This window comes from Schistocerca nitens, chromosome 3, assembly GCF_023898315.1.
Source record: "Schistocerca nitens isolate TAMUIC-IGC-003100 chromosome 3, iqSchNite1.1, whole genome shotgun sequence".
Classification (NCBI taxonomy): domain Eukaryota; kingdom Metazoa; phylum Arthropoda; class Insecta; order Orthoptera; family Acrididae; genus Schistocerca; species Schistocerca nitens.
In genome coordinates, this window is record NC_064616.1 from 363,267,011 (window position 1) to 363,290,260 (window position 23,250).

Here is a 23,250-nt window from a genome sequence, read left to right on the forward strand (position 1 = left end):
TTCCCTAATGATTTCAAAAATGGAATGTCCCATGAATTTGGCTCCAATTGCTATTCCGTGTTTAAAGTCTGTTAATTCCCATCATGTGGTCATAATCACGTCGGAAACCTTTTCACATGATACTACAATCATTTGTATATGTGAATATCACTACTGAATGACTTTTTGTCACCTTAGTGTATTTCCTATACTGACACATTGGACTGTCTGATTCTCCTTCACAAGTTATTGCCGACTTTTTATTACTAATTTTGTTGCTCACACTTCTTTTTCCATTAAATGCAATTTAGTTTTCAGCTTTTAAAACTATGCCTGTCTCATTAGCAACAGAATCTCGAACCTGTTGCTTTGGGGGGTTTTTAGTCTGTCAGGTTTTCTGCAACTTTCTGCTTTTCAAACAAACATTTTCTTTTGTGAGGGACAATAATTTCATCCAGCATCGCCTTCTTTTCATAAACAGGAAACACATCAATCAGTCCTGATTATCTCTCAGAGAATAATCTGAATTGCACATAATTTTGATAGAGGTAGTGATTATTTACATTAAGGGAATATTGAATTAACTGAGTAGCTAATTAATGAGTAATGCATGCACTGTGAGACTGTATCACTGTTTAATTTTAACTCTTTTAATGTTTTTTCTGGTGATTCTGTTGAAGTAAGATATTTAATTTATGTCTTAACACAGTTCATTTACATACTTCACATTTATGAACTAACAAATTCCCAAAACGGTATAACAATTCTGAATAAAGTATTTTTAACTAGGCATAGATTGGAAGAACTTACTGTTCCATCATATTTGGCATAGTCTTGGAAAGGATTTGGTGGCAGATTGGGATACTTCTCCAATTGATCAGCTAACAGAGACTGGACTTTGCCACTAGGAATGGTATTCCTCCTTCGAAAATCCTTTCTTTCAAAAAGGGCTGCTCTCTCTTCACCTGTAGAAGGAATAAATCAACCAAAATTAAGATGATTTGTTCAAACACACAGTGTATCACAACTAAGGAACTTAAATCCTTGCAGAACAAGCAGTTTCAAATTTAACATTCTACTTGGTTTTGTACTAATGTTACAAAGTTATGTCTAATGTGACATTACAAAAGCTTTGTCAAATCAAAAATCCTATCCCAATTTTACACTTATACCTGTATCCTCTTTGTCAGCAGTTAAAAATCTCTGCTGCTACAGTAAACTTTTACAGGCTCACCAATTTTTCCTTCAGTAACAGGATACATAGTACACAAAAGGGCAAGAAATAATTCTGGCATTTAACTATGGTAAAACCCCCTTCTTACACTTTTCAGTGACAGACTACCAGTAGTGTAAAACACAGGAAAGTGTAAAATACAGGAAAGCAAAGGAAACACAGCAAGTGAAAATGAATAAATTACTTTTCTATAATTCTCTTTACATTGTTCAAAATATGAAATTCAAACAATTAAAATTTTGCTTATTTAAAAAAAATCTGAAATAATGAATTGTTTTTGTTTGATTCTAAAAACAATTCGCTCTACTTGTCTCTCCACAGTATACAAAGCATCAAACAAATTTATCACCTCCTGATACTCTGGTGTTGGAAGGTGCGGAAGTTGAATGCATGCCAGAGGGTATGGACCTGGATACCCACTAGGGGTCTGTGTGCTCTGGCGTGCGCCTGTGCCGCGAACCTCGCTGCGCGAGTGTGCCACTCTCTGTACCATGTGAAGTCCACAGCCAATAGCGTTTCCCACGGTCATGTATTTAAGCGGCCGTGTGGCGCTACCCCGGCAGTCTGGTATTCGCCGTAGTTCGCATGTGCATCTCGGCTGTACTGTGTTCCAGTTCTGTGCATTGAGATACATACTGTCATCATTTGGAGTGTTCCTGCAGTGTTGTTGTTGTCTTGCCATGTTAATCACCTCAGTTCTTGCTTGCTTTCTTGCTTGCCTTGTGTTGTGTCCTGGTCAGTCTTAGTGTCTGTCGTCCCCTACTACTTCATCTGTCTTGTCTGTTCATTGTTAGTGATACCTCCAGCTCCTCCCCTGCCTGATGGCTTTGCGTCTCCATTCTCTCCTGCGCACTGCTCGCTGGTTGCTCACAGCTATAACATTGGCGATGAGGTAAAAGGGTGGGTAACATGGAGGCTAAATTGGTCTGTCTCCTGGAGCAGTTCATGCAGCAGCAGCAGCAGCAGCAGCAGCAGCAGTGCCAGTTAGAAGTCTTACAGCAATCCTTGCAGTTGCTGCCGGACAAAGTCACAGCACGAGATGCCCTTGATTCGCAATATTGTCATTTAACTGGCACCTGGTCCAGAGGCCGCACGGCTGCGCTGAAACTCAATAACCCCTTGCTGGAAGACAGTCTGTGCATAGCCCACTCCTTTGAAATCACACAAGCGGCAAACAAACGCCTCATGGCGAAGCCACAGGTGGCAGCAGTAGAGTCCTCTCTGCGGGTGCCCCCCCTCATGCCGTCGGCGTGGTACAGCCCACAGAGAGCAACATTGGCGAAACTCCTCCTCATCCGATGTCTCTATGGCTTCAGAGCCGCCGGTTGCCCCTTGTTGGTAGTCGCATGGGTCACTTTTGTCTTGCCCGCAGTGTTTTTCTGCCCACTGTCATGCAGACTGTCTGCATTGCTGGAAGACGTGCACACACTGTCAGAAAGACTGCCATCTCTGATCTGTCTGTCTGTCGCAGCCGCTCAACTCGCTCTTGCCCCTCACCCATGGGGCGTCAGGATACCGTGCACATGCTGCAATCAGTCATCCCCCTGGACACCTTACTAATGCAGAAGTTATTCGTCACACTCCGTATTTTTGACATGGATGTATGTTTCCAGGTCAATACGGGGGCCACCATCTCCTTGATCAATTTGGCAATGGATACATGCCTGGGTTCCCCGGAGCTTTCTTCCACATCTCGGCAATTGGTTGCATACGGTGACAGTTCTGTCACCCTCTGTGGACCGTTCTCAGTCTCTGCCACCTATAAACATGTTCCCCGACTCCTGACTCTACTGGTGGTTGACCATCCCTCGGCTCCAAACATTTTTGGACTCTATGCTTTCACACTGTTTGGCTTGTTGATTTCTGATGAAGTTAAGGTCATTCCCACTGCCGTCCCATTTCAGGACCTCAACAATCTGTGCTCGGCATAAACCTCTCTGTTTCAGCCTGAGTTACGGTGTGCTTCGGACTTCCAGGCACACATTGCCCTCCTGCCACTTGCTCAGCTGCAGTTCTTCCAGGCTCGACCCATTCCGGTGGCCTTATGTCCAGCAGTGAAGCAAGAGCTAGATCGCCTGCAGGCTGCTGCCGTCATCGAGCTCATGAAAGTGGGTGCTTGGATGACCTCATTAGTAGTATTCAGGAAACCCAATGGGTTGCTTCACCTATGTGGGGATTTCGGTTTTGTGATCAATGCAGTCACTGGTTGAAATTTATCCCATTCACCAGTAGGAAGGCCTTCTGGCCAAACTTGTGCATGGCGAGTACTTCTCTAAGATCGACCTGATGGAGTCTTACCACCAATTACCTTTAGGTGAGGAATCCCAGAACATCGTTGTCATCAATATGCCTTTCAGATTGTATAAATACAAGCGCTTTCCACTTGGTATTTCCTCGGTGCCGGCCATTTGCCAGAGGTACCTGGAGCAGCTCACACAGTCCATCCTGGCTTGTGTCAATTATCTCTATGACATCTTGGTCACTGGCCGTACACCCCACAAGGATTTGCAAAACCTCGGTACCTTATTTCACACCCTGCAGGCTGCAGGCTTAAGCTGTCAGCTGGAAAATTGTAGTTTATTTCAACAGGAAGTTGAATACCTGGGGCACTGGCTCAGTAAAGATGGCATTTGTCCATCAGATCGCAACGTTGCGGCCATCAAGTCTCTTCCCTGCCTCAAGGATTTATCTGACCTTCAGGTTGTTCTGGGCAAGGTTAACTACTACTTAAAGTTTTTACCCCAGGCTACTGATGTCACACAGCTCCTCAATCACTTGTGTCACAAAGGGGTACCTTTCAACTGGACTCCTGCCTGTGATCAAGCTTTTCTCCACTTGAAAACTATGCTCAAGTCCGCCCCCTTGCCCAACTCCCTTCTCTCCAGATTGTCCCTCGTTGTGGCGGCTGATGCTTTGACCTATGGTATTGGGACAGTCCTGGATGGCTCAGAACAGCCCATTGTGCATGCATCCAAGATGCTATCCCCAGCACAGAGAAGTATTCTCAGACTGAGAAAGAGTCTCTTGCAGTTGTATTTGCCGTTCACAAGTTTCACATCTACCTGGTTGGGACAGAGTTCACAGTTCACTCTCCTCACTGATCACAAGCCTTTGATTACCACGTTTTGCCCCCCCCCCCCCTCCCACACACACCTCCCAGAGCAAACTGCTCAATGTCTTCAGCACTGGGTGTTGTTCTTAAGCAATTACACTTACAGGCACAGAAGGGGCTCGAGTGCCCCCCACCATAGCCAACTACGGTCTCGTACCCCTTCGTGGCACCTAACTTCCCCCAATCCCCCGCCGCCTCCTGGAGTGCACGAGGCCCTCGAGTTGGCCCCACTGTCGACGGCCGCCGGCTCCCTGCACGTACACTGGCACTCCTTTTTGCATCCACAAGGATCAGAGGCGCCGTGCGATGCGCTGCCCTCTGGTGCCGTTTTGATGAATTCCATGGACTGCCCTCCCAACCCACCAATGGTAGTTGATGACACAGGGTCTCCCTCCATTCCCTCCTTCCGCCCACCACGGCACCATCCGGGGCATTACCACCCCATATGTACAGGTTTTGGGTGGGGGCAGGAGGGGTTGGGGTGGGGGTGGGGGGTGGGGGGTGGGGGGAAGGGATTTGGTGTTGGCCCAGGGGAAGTTGAATGCGCACCATACGGTATGGACCTGGATACCCACTAGAGGGTCTCTGTGCTCCAGAGCACGCTTGCGTCGCAAGCCTCGGCGTGCCAGTGCACCACACTCCATACCATGTGAAGTCCATGGCCAACTGCGTTTCCGCATTCATGTATCTAGGCAGCCACACGGTGCTATCCCAGCAGTCTGTTATGCGTCGTAGTTCACATGTGCATCTTGGCTGTACTGCATTCCAGTTCCATGTGTTGAGATACATACTGTTGTTGTTTGGAGTGTTCCTGTGTTGTTGCTTTATCATCATGTTTATCACCTCAGTTCTGGCTTGCTTGCCTCATGTTGTGTCCTGGTTGACCGTAGTATCTGTCATCCCCTCCTTGTTCATCTATCCTGTCTGTTCGTTGTTAGCAATACCTCCAGCAGCTCCCCCCGCTTGGTGGCTTCATGTCTCCTTTCTCTGCCATGCACCATTGGCTGTCACTCGCGGCTACAACAGGTACAATACCATTGTACTGCCTCAAATGTTAATAGCTTCCATACCTTCTCTGCTGCTTGACACAACTGGTTCTCTGCCATCACCTCAATCACCCTCTTCACCAATCACCTCTCTCTGCGATTCTTCAAAATGTTTGGTAATGATGTTCTCTACTGTTAGCATCCCTGAAGTGATGACTGAAGCATCAACACTGACATACTCTTGAAATGAAGACGATAGACGTATCACAGAAAAATTTGTATGCTCAGACAAATCATCTTGGACAAATCATCTTCCAGTGTTTCCTGTGTGTTTTCTGTGACCTTAAATCCTGATTTCATGAAACAGTCACAAACAATTAAAGGAGTCCACATCCATTCATGCTTTGGCTTTATAATGCATAGCATCCAATCCAAAAGTGATATGGTCATAGATTTTAGATCTTTGCCATTATTGTGCATAAATACAGCCTTCTGGACAAGCTTCCTTATATATTTCCATGTAACTGAATGGACGATTCCCACATTTAACAGTTGAAGCTCCCTTGTGCAATTAGGAGGCAGGAACACTAACTTAATATTTCTGAGCTGCAGACTGTCAGGATGTTCTGTAAATCTGCCAAGTAGCAGCATTATTCCCCCCCCCCCCTTTTTGTTTTGCGCCCCCATTTTAGTCTCCAGTGCATGTCTGGAACTGCATGGAATGAGTGCAAAGATGGAACTGGTCATCCATGCAGTGCTGTTGGGAACAGAATTAGTTGGCAAAGTTATCACATTTTTTAATCACCTTGGCTTTTTAAATTTACCAATTACTAAAGAAGCTAATTTTTCAGACCCATCATCACTAACCCTAAGTAAAACAGTTATCACCTGATTACTCAGTTTCCCACCATGGATTTTTTCACCTTTAAAACATAAGGTCTTACCTGGTAATACACTCCTGGAAATGGAAAAAAGAACACATTGACACCGGTGTGTCAGACCCACCATACTTGCTCCGGACACTGCGAGAGTGCTGTACAAGCAATGATCACACGCACGGCACAGCGGACACACCAGGAACCGCGGTGTTGGCCGTCGAATGGCGCTAGCTGCGCAGCATTTGTGCACCGCCGCCGTCAGTGTCAGCCAGTTTGCCGTGGCATACGGAGCTCCATCGCAGTCTTTAACACTGGTAGCATGCCGCGACAGCGTGGACGTGAACCGTATGTGCAGTTGACGGACTTTGAGCGAGGGCGTATAGTGGGCATGCGGGAGGCCGGGTGGACGTACCGCCGAATTGCTCAACACGTGGGGCGTGAGGTCTCCACAGTACATCGATGTTGTCGCCAGTGGTCGGCGGAAGGTGCACGTGCCCGTCAACCTGGGACCGGACCGCAGCGACGCACGGATGCACGCCAAGACCGTAGGATCCTACGCAGTGCCGTAGGGGACCGCACCGCCACTTCCCAGCAAATTAGGGACACTGTTGCTCCTGGGGTATCGGCGAGGACCATTCGCAACCGTCTCCACGAAGCTGGGCTACGGTCCCGCACACCGTTAGGCCGTCTTCCGCTCACGCCCCAACATCGTGCAGCCCGCCTCCAGTGGTGTCGCGACAGGCGTGAATGGAGGGACGAATGGAGACGTGTCGTCTTCAGCGATGAGAGTCGCTTCTGCCTTGGTGCCAATGATGGTCGTATGCGTGTTTGGCGCCGTGCAGGTGAGCGCCACAATCAGGACTGCATACGACCGAGGCACACAGGGCCAACACCCGGCATCATGGTGTGGGGAGCGATCTCCTACACTGGCCGTACACCACTGGTGATCGTCGAGGGGACACTGAATAGTGCACGGTACATCCAAACCGTCATCGAACCCATCGTTCTACCATTCCTAGACCGGCAAGGGAACTTGCTGTTCCAACAGGACAATGCACGTCCGCATGTATCCCGTGCCACCCAACGTGCTCTAGAAGGTGTAAGTCAACTACCCTGGCCAGCAAGATCTCCGGATCTGTCCCCCATTGAGCATGTTTGGGACTGGATGAAGCGTCGTCTCATGCGGTCTGCACGTCCAGCACGAACGCTGGTCCAACTGAGGCGCCAGGTGGAAATGGCATGGCAAGCCGTTCCACAGGACTACATCCAGCATCTCTACGATCGTCTCCATGGGAGAATAGCAGCCTGCATTGCTGCGAAAGGTGGATATACACTGTACTAGTGCCGACATTGTGCATGCTCTGTTGCCTGTGTCTATGTGCCTGTGGTTCTGTCAGTGTGATCATGTGATGTATCTGACGCCAGGAATGTGTCAATAAAGTTTCCCCTTCCTGGGACAATGAATTCACGGTGTTCTTATTTCAATTTCCAGGAGTGTATTTTATATAAAAGATCAGTTTTGTCAACATTAAAATTATCTTTTAAATCATAATATTTTCAGTTCTTTTTCCATTGGTCCACAGTTCCACTTCCAATACTTACACTTTCATCATACAGTTGGTTGTAAACAATGTTATGATGAGTCTTAAACTGATTGATCCAAACATTCAATGCTGTGAAATTGGTGACACCCATTTTTACAACAAACTGATTTGTCTTTTCTCTCACTAAGTTGCCACCAAGTGGATGGTTGGTTTGTGGGGGTCGAAGGGACCAGACTACAAAGGCCATTGGTCCCTCCACCAAGTGGAATTCCTGATGCTCTAGTGATAACAAACCACTCAGCAATGAGTTTATCCAAATAATCATATGCTGATGGCTGAATGTATTTATGCTTTTTTTTGCTATGGAACCAGACTGTCTCGCATTGGCATCAATGTTAAGCTGATTTCTCACAATCACGTTCAGGGTGGAAACTGAAAGTCCTAGGTCCTTTGCTAATTAAACCCATGATCCAACATTAAAATCTATGCATTGTAGAACCATCATTTTTTTCTTCCACAGAAATACATTTCCTATGTTTTATAATCATTTACTTGTAGGCACTGATTCAAGTTACTACAGAACATGACTATTACACTGGTGTTTGTTTGCTTATTATTACTAGTACAGTAATATTTTTTTCTGGATCATTGTTAGTATTATAGCTCCCTTATTCAGTCAAAGGAGCAGTCACTATACGGAAAAGTTAGACTTTACTGACTACTGTTAGTAAAGTTTAATCTTATGGCGAATTTTGTTTCAGAATTCTTATATAAATAAGCAGTAATCATGTTTATATTTAGCAATATGAAAACTCCTTGCCTATTTCTTTTCAGGACATGTTGGCACAATCCGAACATCTCCGGTTGACTGTCTTCTGTTTTTAATTGCAGCAACTTAAAATGATCTGATGGTAATGACTCTAGTAGCAACCTTCCTTCTGCTCAGCTTTAATTTAATTTCACAGTCATTTATACAAATAAACATCGCTTTTGAAGACAGTTGTCTCTACAATGGGCTTTCACGAAACATTGTTACTTTTGCATGAAGTACACTAATCCGAACTAGGCGCGCAGTCTTAGGTTGGTATAACTGCATGTCACCCGTAAATATTCCTCCACAAGATGCTCCGTAATACAATGACAATTTTTGCCCAGGACATCCCTGAGCTGAGTGACTTCCTTGTCGGCAACAAGCTGTAAGATTTCATGCTTATTGTTCTCTGTTTACAAAGACTGCCAACAATAGCATTTTAACCAACACTGTCTTACAAGTTTTATTTACCATGTCTGTATAATGATTATCAATAATAAGTCTCAAATTAGAACATGAATATCTTTCTAATGTGGCTTCACAAAAGTCTTTTGTTTCTGTGTTTTATTTACACCACTGGACATCGGAATGAAGATTAGATTCAATTTTCATTCCAAATACCCAAAAATGAGATGATTCTTGTGGGTGTGGACCAAGTTATACTGAAAGTATAGCATAAAAAACATAAAATATTTGAATATAATACTCACTATCCTAAAATTTATCAGGAGTTTGTCAAAATATGTCAATACATTACAGTAAACTGGACCTGCAAATATTTACGGAATTAATACACTGTCAGAATGAAACATAGTTATGCACTTTTAATAAATTTACTATACACAAAATACCTAATCTTGACTATTCTGACCAAGTGCTGCCACAACTGAGATCTAACTGACATTTTTACTTAAACTGATCTAACAGTCCCTGTTAAGATAGTCACCTACAGAGTAGAAGGAGCTGCCAATCAAATAGTCTTTCAAACTTTGTTTAAACTGTGCTTTATCTGACACCAAGTTTTTAAAATTTCATTAAGGAATAAATACACTGAGAAGCAATGGTTAGAATAACAAGTTCCTTGGACAAGTTTCTACATTATGTTCTTGAATTTATACCACAATGAGTCTTATTACATGCTTTTACACACTAAAAACTTTTGCTCAGTTTGACAAGTTGCCCCAGAATATGATCCCATATAACATAATAGAATGAAAGTAAGGAGAAGGAAATGCATGTTTGTGTGTGTTAACACTCAGTCACTGCCTTCATGATAATCACAAACACAGTTGTGGCTAAGTACTGACACACGAAAATGTGCAAGTGGGTTTTCCTCTTTATTCTGATCATGTCCAATGGTGTAAATAAGACACGGAAGCAAAAGTCCTTTATGAATGCATGTTAAAAAGATATTTACTTTCTACTCTGAGACTTATTATTGATAGTCATTATAAATTAGGGTAAATAAAACTTTTAACACATTATTGGTAAAAACACTAAAGCTGGCAGTCTTCATTAACAGAGAACAATAGGCACAAAATCTATAGCTTGTTGCTGACAAGGTCACTCTGCTCAGGGATGTACTAGGTGAGAAATAGGGTGGAAATTGCCATTATGTTATGGAGTATCCTGTGCGCGAATTTTTACATGTGACATCAGGTCATTCCAAACTAAGACTGCATGCCTACTATGGATTAGTGTATTTCATGTGTAAGTAACGCCGATTCATGAAAGTCCATCATAGAGACTGCTGTCTTCAAAAGTGGTATTTATTTGTATAAATGACCGTGAAATTAAATTAAAGTCATTGTAATACAAAACACTGAGCAGAAGGGTGGTTGCTACTAAAGTCAGTGTCATCAGATCATGATTATCATTAAGGCAGTGACTCAACACTTTTTTCCACCCTTCCAAACACTGCAAGCCTATAATAAAGGTGGCCACAACCCAACACACCTACAATTAAAATCTTCCTTACTGCATTAACACTATGTTACATCATCAATAACTTCGTGTATAGTCTGTGTTTTCTGCTTTCTTCCAAGGCTGACTTTGAATAGGAGTATGATACAGCTGTTTTTGAGCACCGGTGCTGGTAGGTGCTGATTCAACATGAAGCTACCAAAACTTCTGATAAGTGCTGCAGTCTCATGAGTGCATTGGGTACCTCTAAAGCACCACGATTTGTGATTTTTATCTTTCAGCTAGAAATTTATTCAGATATTACGCAGTTAAGGGTCATGATAACATCAAAGAAAACTTAAAATGCAGGATATGTTATAACATGGAATTGTATTGGGAGAATAGGACTTCTGCCGGGACTGACAAAAATGAATGTAAAAAGTAGGAAAACATAAAATGCGGGAACTTAAAAATGGGGTTTTACTGTTTCACATGATGTTCCTTCCACACAGTTACAGCATGTAACCATAACACTACAGCACTATCTGCTAAAAATATCAGGTCACTGATATTATTCATTATAAGAATAATTTCACTAGTGTATATCTGAGATGATTTATAACAGCTCTATGAGACTTTTTTGTCTTAACTGAGTGAGGTGGCCCAGTGGTAGGATTCTTAACTCTTATTTGGGGTGGGGGGGAATGGTTCAAATCCCTGTTCGGTCATGGACACTTAGGTTTTCCACAATTTCTGCAAATCTCTTAGGTGTGTGTGCTGGGGCTTATGGGCGCTCAACATCGAGGTCATCAGCACCCCAAATCTCTTAGGGCAAATGCCAGGATGTTCCTTATAAGAGCATAGTCAATTTCTTTCCCTATACTCCCACAATCCAAGCTTGTGCTCTATCTCTAATGACCTTGTTGCCAGCAGGATGTTATACCCCAATGTTCTTTCCTTCCTTCCTTCCTTCCTTTAGAATATTCCATTCACTACTGCTGCTGTAAACAAAGTAACTTGTAAAAATGGCTTATAGTGGGAGACTCGGTTGACAGTATCTAATTGTGAATGGTTTAAAGTGTGTAAGACATACTGCTGCCAAACCTTCAACATTTATAACTAATAATGTTGTTTAATCCAATACTACAAGAAGTTTCTGCTCTGACTATAATGTTTATTTGTACACCCCGAACACTAATCACTCAAAACATCATCAAGTTGAAAATATGTCATAACAGCAATGGAAGTAAACACATAAAGGAAGGGGAGATAGAACAGAGGAAGACAGAGAATGGGAGAAGAGAGCGTGAGTGTAAAATGAATGGGAGGGGAGGGGGTGGCATGTGGACAGTGGTGGGGGTATATGTGAGACACTGCCTTGTAGAGAGACACTTGGAGAATTGCACAATGTAAGGATTTGTTGTAAGGACAATTCCAATCTATGTAATACAGGAAAGCTGGCACTTCTTTTTTTTCTGCTTCTAGTCATAGTTTGGTGATCATTCATTTGGATAGATAGCTGGTTAGTGGTCACCACTATATGAAAGGCAGTGCAGACATTGCAGCAGAGGTGATATACAACATGACCACTTTCACAGATGGTCCTACCTCTGATTGGATAGAATATGCCTGTGACGGGACTAGAAGTGAAATAAGATTTGCTGTGTGGGTGCACAGAACACATTCATCAACTGGGTCTTCCACAAAGCTATGACCCACCTGGCAAAGGGTTGCGAATAGTTGTGGCATAAGGGTGGATTACACAATATTTTGAAATTTAGGTAGGTGACAAAATTCTATTTGGCAAAAGGCGGGAAGAACTGTGAGTAGGATGTTCCTTGTTTTAGGGCATCGTGATAGGTAGTTGAAGCTTTGGCAAAGGATGTGGTTAAGTTGATCAAGTTGGGGTTGATATTGGGCAATGAGGGGACTGCTTCTTAGCAGCACATCAACCACATAAATGGTCATCACTAATTTATGGCTAAAAACAGAGATGACAATCCAGTGGCAGGAAACACTGAAGAGCACAATATATGCCACGTCAATAGCTGTTTCACAAGTTGTGCTATTCCTATATTTTTTATATTATGAATTAAGAGAAAATACCTTGTCTTATAGTTGAGTAAACACAACAATACTCAGTACTGTAGCTCTAATTAACAATACAATGTAAATGTACTAAGCAGGGCATTAGCACTAGTGCGAAGTAACCATCACAATGGCCGAAGAACTGAAACACAATTACTACTCCCAATAAATGTTTTAACAGTGACTATTCACATGATTTTACTAAGAAAATAAATACTAACAATATATTATTTTAGTAGATACTACACCACGATTTGTAACGAAGTGACAACAGAAAGTTACCAAGTTTATCTTGCTCACTTAAACATACCCATTCACCAGTCACAGAGCAGACATCTCTGCCAACTTTTTTTGACAGAGTTACAGCTGATTTAATCCCACTGCTGCTTTCATGTTTCTCTTCTCCTACTTTTCTATTAGCCTTGTTTATTCCAAAAGCTGCACATCACTCTTGAACGGCTTATTGTCATACTGACTAAGGTCTAGCTGCTTCAATTTGTGAAGTTACTGATGACAATCTCTTTACTTATAAAATTTAAAATAAGTTACATTTCATACTATATATTCTTCTCCACTAACTTATTAATTATGAGTTAATGAGAAGCACTTAAAAACAAAACATACTTGATAACACGTTTGGGTTTGATTCCCACTTAATGTGCTTTATTCCTGCAGCCCTTTTCCTCTCCTGATTCATTCTCTCTAAGTGCTGCGCCGTGTTCGAGCGCTGCCGATGAATTCCAAACCCAATATCTGAAAATTAGGTGTATTTAGTTTTTGTGAACTGTAAAACTTGTTACAAGCAACATAGGAAATACTTACAAAATTCAGGCTTTATATCTCATCTGTAGAGATACAACGGCTCAAAAATGTTGTTACAATTTTACATTTTTTTTATTTCAAAGAACTTCAGAATTTGTTAAGCTAGTGAATGTGAAAATCACAACAAGACTGTCACAAACAAAAATAATCTTAAAAAAATTACACCATTAAATAAAATATAAATATATATTACTTAAAAAGGGAAGCAAGCAGGGATTTCTCAAGCATTTTCAGTGAATGTAGATGCATTTCCAGTAAAACCAGTTAAGTATATAACAACACGCCATCAGATAATATTGCCTGTAGAAGTCAGTTTTGGCAATGTTATAGTGGCAGTCAAATGAAAACCAAGCACCTACCACAATAGGGCCATGTAAAGGTTCCATTCATGAATAATCACCACACATGGTAAGACATTTATCACACTGGAAGACGAGATGATCAATTCCTGTTAAGTAGAATGTGGTTGGCCACTGACAGATCCACAATCATACCCACTCTTGCACTTCCTCGTCCAACTGGAACCGATGTCCATGTGTTTTTGTCACAGATGTGAAAATCACACAGTCAAACATCTGGGAAATATCTGGGCTGTACAGACAATATTGCTTGTTTCCCAACCAAATTCCTCGTGCATAGCCTTTGTCCAATAGGCAGTGTGGGGGTGGGTGTCATCATGCAACACAATGATTCCATCCAACATCATTCTCACAGCCCAAGAGCAAATGGCAAATCCAACAGTGTAAACTTCCCAATTCTCTCTCACCAAAGAAATCCAAAGTTGTTCACACAAGTTACAGTAAGACTCTGATGACCTCCTCATTTGACTGCAGGGACCCTCTGCTTGTTGAGTTCATTGAGTGTAGAACCACAATCAATGCACAGTGCTATGAAAACACTTTGCAGAAACTATGATGCACCATAAAATCAAAATGCCCAGGAGTGCTGTTGGACAGAATCATCCTGTTGGATGATAATGCCCACACTGTCAACAGAATGAAGGCTACACAAAAGTGATTTGGTTGGGAAATACTGCAATATGTCCGCCCCTGGTAGCTGAGTGGCCAGCGCGACAGAATGTCAATCCTAAGGGCCCGGGTTCGATTCCCGGCTGGGTCGGAGATTTTTTCCGCTCAGGGACTGGGTGTTGTGTTGTCCTAATCATCGTCATTTCATCCCCATTGACACGCAAGTCGCCAAAGTGGCGTCAAAGTAAAAGACTTGCACCCGGCGAACGGTCTACCCGATGGGAGGCCCTAGTCACACGACATTATTATTATTACTGCTATATACTCCATACAGCCCGGATCTTTCACCATGCGATTTTCACATCTTTCATGACCTCAAGAAAGACAAGCTTAAGACATCGATTTCAGTAGGATGAAGAAGTTAAAGAGTGAGTGTGGTTGTGGATCCGTCAGCAGCTTCCCATATTCTATGAAACACGAATTGATTATCTTGTCTATCAGTGCGACAAATGTCTAAATGCTTGTGATGATTACTTTTGAATGGAAACATCCTGTGGTCCTGCTGTGACAGGTGTTCAGTTTCATTTGACTGCCCCATATACAATGAAGAGCAAAAGGAACTGGTACACCTGAGTAATATCGTATAGGGCCTCCACGAGAACCCAAAAGGGTCGCAACATGACATGGCATGGACCTGACTAACATCTGAAGTACTGCTGGAGGGAACTGACACCATGAATGCTGCAGGGCTGTCTATGAACACGTAAGGAGTGTAAGGGGGGTGGAGATCTCTTTTGAACAGCATGTTGCAAGGCATCCCAGATACGCTCAATAATGTTCATGTCTGGAGAGTTTGGTGGCCAGCACAAGTGTTTAAACCCAGAAGAGAGTTCCTGGAGCTACTATGTATCAATTCTGGATGTGTGGGGTGTCGCATTGTCCTGCTGGAATTGGCCAAGTCCGCCAGAATGCACAATTGACATGAATGGAGGCAGGTGATCAGACAAGATGGTTACATACATGTCACCTGTCAGAGTCATAACTAGATGTATCAGGGCTCCCACATCACTCCAATTGCAGACATCCCACACCATTACACAGCCTCCACTAGCTTTAACAATCCCCTGCTGACATCAGTGTCCATGTATTTATGAGATTGTCTCCATCTAGAGCAATTTGCAGAATGGTTGCACTTCTGTCATGGTGAACGATTCTCTTGAGTTGTCGTTGGTCCCGTTCTTGCAGGATCTTTTTCAGACAGCAGCGATGTCAGAGGTTTGATGTTTTACCAGATTCCTCATATTCACGCTACAGGAAAATCCCCACTTCATTGCTACCTCGGAGGTGCTGTGTCCCATTGCTCATGCACCGAATATAGCACCATGTCCATACTCACTCAAATCTTGACAACCTGACATTGTAGCAGCAGCAACCGATCTCACAATTGCACCAGACACTTGTTGTCTCATACAAGCATTGCCAACGGCAGTGCCGAATTCTGCCTGTTTACATATCTCTGCATTTGAATATGCATGCCCATGCCAGTTTATTTTGCGCTTCAATGTACAATAGCTTCAAAAATCTGAGTAGCCATCATTTTCTCTCTCTTTACAGATAAATAAGTGATTCACTTCACATGTCACATATAGCAACTTTACTCCATTTAGAACTGTGAAGGCAACTCTGGCTGTAGTTGCTCTATCAGCATAATGCTGTTCATCTGAAGTGAACTATCATGCTCAAATGTATCCGAATGACCTGAACTGCATTTCACCCAATTTATATGCAACTTATGTAACTTAACTGTCTTGGAGGTCCTCTGCTCTCTTTCCGCTACAGTCATTTGACTCTACAAAATGATTACTTCGAGAGGCCACAAGATATAATTGCTTTGAATGGCTATCACTCCAGATGCAAATTAATATCACTATTATCCAAATACTGGATAACACATTATGAGATGTGACAACCGTTATGCTTGTAAACTCAAATTTATTACAGTAAATGACATTTCAAAAAGCTAGTCTTAATGTGAAATTACATTACAAAACTTTTTACACTGGACTGGGATCTGGCACTCCAATCCAGTAACTATTTTTCCTGTTAACTAACTACAAAGGATCTTAAATACGGTTTCTGTCGTGAGTAATGAAATATGCACAGGTTTAAACTTGAAATGACTGAGGCATGAAATTTTGTGTTGGACAGACAAATCCAGCATCTAATCAGATTATTAACTAAGCACAATCAAATGTCAAAAATCGTAATTTTGCATCCATAGTGAGCTGAATGAAACTGAAACGACGAGATGAAAAGTTTTTCACCTACCGAGATTTGAACCCAGTACTGATCGTAATTGACTTCTAGTCATGAATAGACACTAAAAATTGGTTTATTTCACCAGTAGTGAGATGTAGATATATCTGAACAAGAAATATCATTGTATAAAGTTCTGTAATGACTGGGTTCAAATGGTTCAAATGGCTCCGAGTGCTATGGGACTTAACTTCTAAGGGGAATCTTGGGGAACCACTGAAATTACAGAATTGCATCATTTCAAAGGCATCAGACCCAGCAAAAGGAGAGATCTGAGTTTGAATCCCACTCAAGCATCAATATTTTCAATATCTCAAGTTCAGATACAACAACAAATAAGTGCAATGTTGACCTTACATGACAATGCACTCATTAATAAAAAAAACTCGAGTAAGAAAGCAAACTCATGACATACTTTCCACCTGGTGTAATTACTGCCTCTGTCATGTCCCAACCTTGACTGACTCTCCTAAAGTAGGTAGCACAGGGACATGTTTAATGGGGCTTTACAACCACAGTGCAACCCTACATTCTTCAACTTCCATTACCAGAGTGTGTGTGCTTTGTAAAAATGGTTGCCTGATGTGTGAATTGAATCTGGACCCTAGGCATATGTTGCTATAATCATTCCAACATACCACCACCCTACACTAAGAACTCGTTCATGATTATTTCATAAAGAAGAATGCTCTGCATTCTTTGGAGGTTGTCTACAACCTGCTTGATACATTCATTTCCTTATTCATCCACATCAATATTCACTAGCTGTTTTTCCAATGCACATTTTTAACTAGAGTTTTTAATCACTGAAATTAAATCACATAACAGCCAGCTGCATGAACTGGCAACGTGGCAGGATGCGAAAGTTTCTGCTGGAAGATTTGCTTTCCACTTTTGATTCTGTGCTAATGTAGCTATTCTGTAGTGTACTTGTAAATATAATGCAGTCTAGGCCAGCAGTATAGCAAACTCCAGTCTTCACGATTTTAAACCACATTTTGTCTGATATAATTATTTAGGTAAAAATTTATTTCTTTACTCCTGCAGCATACAGTTTGAAGAGTATTGATGTATGTAATCCACCAGCGCAAAGTTTACCTAAGAAACCTGACAAGTACGAAAAGGACTCACATTCTAAGGATTCCATACAAACTTAATTATGTCAACAGATAATGACAATGATGATAATAATTCTATTGAACAGCACTTTGGTGACTGGCGTGTCCCTCACCAACTCCAGTTATCCAGTCGGGCAAAGGGGATCTGCAGTTTAGTGTGGACTCCTTATCTCACTGAGAGGTGATGGCCACGTTACAGCGAAGTCTCAGAAATTGGTGTTTCAACTGAGAATTGACAGTATGACTTTTCAGCTTCCAAGATTGCTCTTTACCGATAGACCCCCAGGACCATCGTATCTCTACATTCTTCCAGCTATTAAATTTGTTGCGTGAGTTTGTGAGTTTCAAACTATGTGACGTATATTTCCATATATTTTGACTGCACTGACTTAGAAGCTTAAATTATTGACACCCCCCAAGGGACCACAGACCTTAGTATCTAACATCAATTTCAACTCGATACTTCTACCTGTTATTGAGAAAAAGGGATCTTTGCAGACAGCCATCTCTCTTGATTGCATTGAATTGAACTGGAACTTTTAAATTTTTTACACTGGCAAGGGACCTTAGACATTAGTGTTTGAAATAAATTCCAAGTCAGTACCTCTACCTGTTCCTGAGAAAAAGAGGTCTCCACAGTTGGGCAGATACACAGACTAGCAACAAATGGCGAAAAAGTCGATTTAAGGAAATAATAGGAAACATACACAATCATTAGTAAAGTTTATATAAGGAAATGACGGAAAACCTACATAATTAGCAGGATGGTCAGACGGGAATTCAAACCACTGCTGATTAACTTTATAAAAAGAAAATAATGGTTGGTCCCATAAAAACACAGGAACATACGTCAGCGTGAGTCCACAAAATATAACATTATACATCTAGTGGCACAAACAAGATGCTTTATGTTAATAACAGCACCACAGAAGTGTGTCCATTGCAGTTGGCATGTGTTTCAACAACAGAGGTGCCCTACAGTCACAACATATGAAAAGCAACCTAGGAAACTGCAACTAGTGTTGCTACTGTACAAGAACATCCTTCTACACTATGCTGATTTCACAAAGGAACCTGTTCAGGACCTTGGCTAGAAAGCAATCCCTATTGTACTACTACTTCTGCAATGAGTCTTAAAATGGTGAAATTAAAACTTCTCTAATGGTTTTTGACCTGGAAGCTTATAGCTCAGAAAGAGAAGATTTAAAAAGCAGACAAAATGCAAAATGTTTAGACCTCTTGTGTGATTAGAACCAAGAGTTAACGCAGCAGTCCCCTTCACAAGGTTGCCACTTTATCACTGAGATAGTGAGCCAGTACTGTTAAAACCTATTTCACTGTGGTATTGTTGATTAACAGAGATAATTAGTAATGTTAAATATGGGATTAGTTATTGATTCTACATGGAATAGACCTCCTGGAATCAAATAATAAATTTAACAAGCCAGTGTTACACCATAAGTCAGAAATCTTTCAGATTATTTATTGGAAACGAAAACAACATATCAAGTGAATGTAGCAGGCCAATTCTGAACCACACCAGGGAGTAAATCAATGTCACATGGTTGCAAACTGTATTCTACAATGTTGCCAACTCTCCATTAGACTAGTGACAGGAGGAAAAGTGTTTGCTCAGCTGAGTGTTAAGCCAGCTAGCATTTGTGAAGCTCGCCTATTGCAGACATGGCGACACTGGCTGCTACAATGTTTACTGGCAGCCGAAATTCTGAAGCATAGCCCAATGATGACCTAATGTATAGCTACAAATAATATCCAGCCTCAATAACTGTAGCTCAAAAATCATAAATAAAGAGCAAGGGCAAATACTTAGATGGCCCTCCTCTTCAGTAGCTGTCTTAATTATTTTTTCCGCTGAACTGTGAAACTTATTCACCAGACGCGATTCACTTCTTTTTATTTTCCAGCACCACCATCATTATCCTGTAAAGATTATGAGGAAATGTGACTTACTATTCTTCTTATTATGAAATTACAAACAATTTTTCTTAAGAATACTTTCACTGACGTAAGATTTAAAATCAAAGAAGCGAAGTGGGCTCAAAAACTCTCAAAGAAATGAGCCCTGTGAGTGTGTGTGGAGCAAATCTGATTTGTACTTCTGCTAACACGAAAGGAGAAGCAGCTGTTATCAGCGCATTTAAAAAGGAACATAAAATGCAGACAGTATTGTCTCTATTGTGGGAAATATTTCTTTATTACATGATACAGCAATTCTCCCTGCAATAATCAAAATAATGAATAGTATCATGTACTTTTATTACCTGAAATATAATAGCTGATACCACTTTGCCAGTGAACGTGAAATGCATCTGATGAATGGCCGTGTCAACGAGTAGTGCACTTCATATGGAGAGAAACCAAAATATCAGTAAGAGGTCCATCAGTCTGGGTTTGGGGTGAAGTTTCTATGCAGTGCTTTGCAATTGGCAATGTTTGCTTTACAATTAGTTCCTGATTTTTCGTACTAGGGAAACCTATAGGGTATCAGAAACTTCATATGAGAATTAACATAGTTTAATTGTTAAAACAGACTACTCCATTAAATACTACTCTCTACTCGATGACATGCAGACCGAGTCTGAACTGCTCTGAAAGTAGTATTGCCTGCCTTCTGAAAGCTCAAAGAGAGTGTTGTATCAGCTGTCAATCAGAGCTGGTTACACACATGCATCAAACTCTTCATTGTTGCATGGAATTCTCTCTTCTTAGCAATGTGTTGCTGTCTGCTTTAATTCGTTCCTTGCTATAGTTATTGTGTTAACTCACAGGCCCGATTCAAGAAAACTTTTTCACACTAGTGACTTATCATAAAGCGGCCCCCTCCCCCCTTTTTGTCAGTTTCTGCTACCAACTGCAATATGCACAATATACAAATCCTGCATTTAGGAGCCCAGGGCACTGCAAGTGGCCACTACTGACTGTAATAGTCCTGTGCACGAACCTCAATGCTGTGGCACTTCAGACACCCCTCTCACCTTGGCGCCCCAAATGGTGGCTTCCGTTGCTAGGGCCTCAAACCACTCCTGTTAATTCTGTACATGATTTGCATTACAAATTGTATCGTCTGGCACACAAGCAAAATGATGGTCACTGCAAATGTTCTGTGTGCTACAATTTCATAAATAATCAGTTATCTGCCACCTATCATTTAATGTTCAGAATTTTACTGAAAGTTGCATGAATCTTGCCAAGAGTATAATACACGCATCAAAAAAAGTTTTGCATCATCCCGGTTCCCAGAATTCCTGAAGATAAACCTTGACTATGGATATTGTATCACAGAGAAAGTCCCTCTGACTGTTCAGAGACGTCACTAAACCTGCCAAAAGATGTAAACAACCATGCACGAGCAGTGCCTATTAGACGGAGGGGGTCTGCAAGCTGATCAGTTCCAGTCATTGCACCAGGAATTAGGTACATGGCTCATGTTGCCTGTAGTTCAACCATACCCAGACAGTCAATACCACAGTTTGATTGCATCCGCATTGTTACTTTGTGCCAGGAAGGGCTCTCAACAAGGGAAGTGTCCAGGCGTCTCTGAGTGAACCAAAGCGATGTTGTTCGGACATGGAGGAGATACAGAGAGTCAGGAACTGTCGATGACATGCCTCACTCCGGCTGCCCAAAGGCAACTACTGCAGTGAATGACCGCTACCTATGGATTATGGCTTGGAGGAACCCTGACAGCAACGCCACCATGTTGAATAATACTTTTTGTGCAGCCACAGGACATCGTGTTATGACTCAAACTGTGTGAAATAGGCTGCATGATGCGCAACTTCACTTCCGACATCCATGGCGAGGTCCATCTTTGCAACCACGGCACCATGCAGCATGGTACAGATGGGCCCAACAACATGCCAAATGGACCACTCAGGATTGGCAACTCTTTCTCTTCACCGATGAGTGCTGCATATGCCTTCAACCAGACAATCGTTGGAAACGTGTTTGGAGGCAACCTGGTCAGGCTGAATGCCTCAGACACACTGTACAGTGAGTGTAGCAAGGTCGAGGTTCCCTGCTGTTTTGAGGTGGCATTCTGTGTGGCCAACGTATGCCGCTGGTGGTCATGGAAGGCACCATAATCAAAACAGGGTGACATAACAAGTGTTAAGACAGTAGGAGAAAACATCCACGGTACTAGAGAGGTCTGTAGAGGGCCCTGTAGGGGAAGAAAGATATTGAAATACATGCAACACATAACTGAAAATGTTTGCTGCAAATTGAGAGGTTGGCAAAGGAGAGGAAGGAATGATGAGCTGCATCATATCAGTCAAGACCAAAGGAAACAAAACACTTCACTTCATTAGAGAATTATGTATATGTTGTCGCAGTTCTGGTCTCCAGTCTGAAGACTAGTTTGATGCAGTTCTCTATGCTAATTCAACACATCCATTATCTCTACATAACAGCTCCAACCTGCTGCCACTTGGACCTTCTTACCATATTCAAACTGTAGTCTTCCTCAACTGTTCTCTGGCTCCCCCCTTCCCACAAACAACTCCATTCATTACCAAAGTACAATTCCTTGATACCTCAGGACATTTACTATCAAATTTTAGTCAAGCTGTGAAATAATTATCTTCCCTCCCTAAATCAATTCAATAGCTTCTCATTGTCTGATCTACCCTTCTAATCTTCAGCATTCTTCTGAAATCCCACACTTCAAAAGCTTCTATTTTCTTTTTTGCTGAATCACGTTTCATTTCCACTCCTGACAAATACCCTCCAAAAAGATATTCCCACATTTAAATTTATACTGGATGTACACTAGTTTCTAATTTTCAGAAATGTTACCCTGCTTTTTCTATCATCTCTGCTTCAGCATCTGCACTTCTTATGCTGCCTAAGTAACAAAACTTATCTACTACTTTAAGTATCCTATTTCCTAATCTAATTCCCTCAGTATCACCTGGTTTAATTCGACTACAATTCATTGTACTTGTTCTAATTCAGTTGGTATTTATCATATCACCTTTTTTCATGATGCTATCGTGCCATTCAGCTGTTCATGTAAGTCTTTTTCCATTAGCAACATAATTACAATGCCATTGGCAAAACCTAATGTTTTTATTTTCTACTCTGAATTTCAATTTCCTTTACAAATTCCCCCTTGGCATTCTTGGCTGGTTGATCAATATGTGGATAGAATACCATTGGTCGGTTGGTCGGGTGCAAAAGGGACCAAACTATGTGGTCATCAGTCCCTCCAACCTCGGATTAACTAAAACTGATAAAATCCCACATTAGAAGAGGGAACTACAATGCCCATAAAATGATGAACTATTGACAGGGAAGGAAGGAAAAGGGCGCAAGAAAATATGAGGGAAAGAATGTGACGAATGACAGGGGCATGAAGGAAGAAGCACAGAAGACAAGAGAGACGCTCAAGACATAACAGACCCCATAAGGAAAGGAGTGGGAAGGCAGAGGGCCAGGGTGAACCACCAAACCCAGTTGAAGCCAATCCA

At 41.9% G+C, this 23,250-nt stretch overlaps 1 protein-coding gene across 1 annotated transcript in view; it reads right to left on the minus strand.

Moving 5' to 3' along the window:
• Positions 1-23,250, minus strand: part of LOC126248310 (target of rapamycin complex 2 subunit MAPKAP1) — a 114,531-nt gene that overhangs the window by 50,365 nt on the left and 40,916 nt on the right. Inside the window, exons 3-4 of the mRNA XM_049949183.1 lie at positions 13,159-13,287; positions 790-944 (exon numbers count right to left, since the gene is read on the minus strand). Coding sequence (XP_049805140.1) covers positions 790-944; positions 13,159-13,287 — 284 coding nt within the window. The remainder of the gene's footprint in view (positions 1-789; positions 945-13,158; positions 13,288-23,250) is intronic.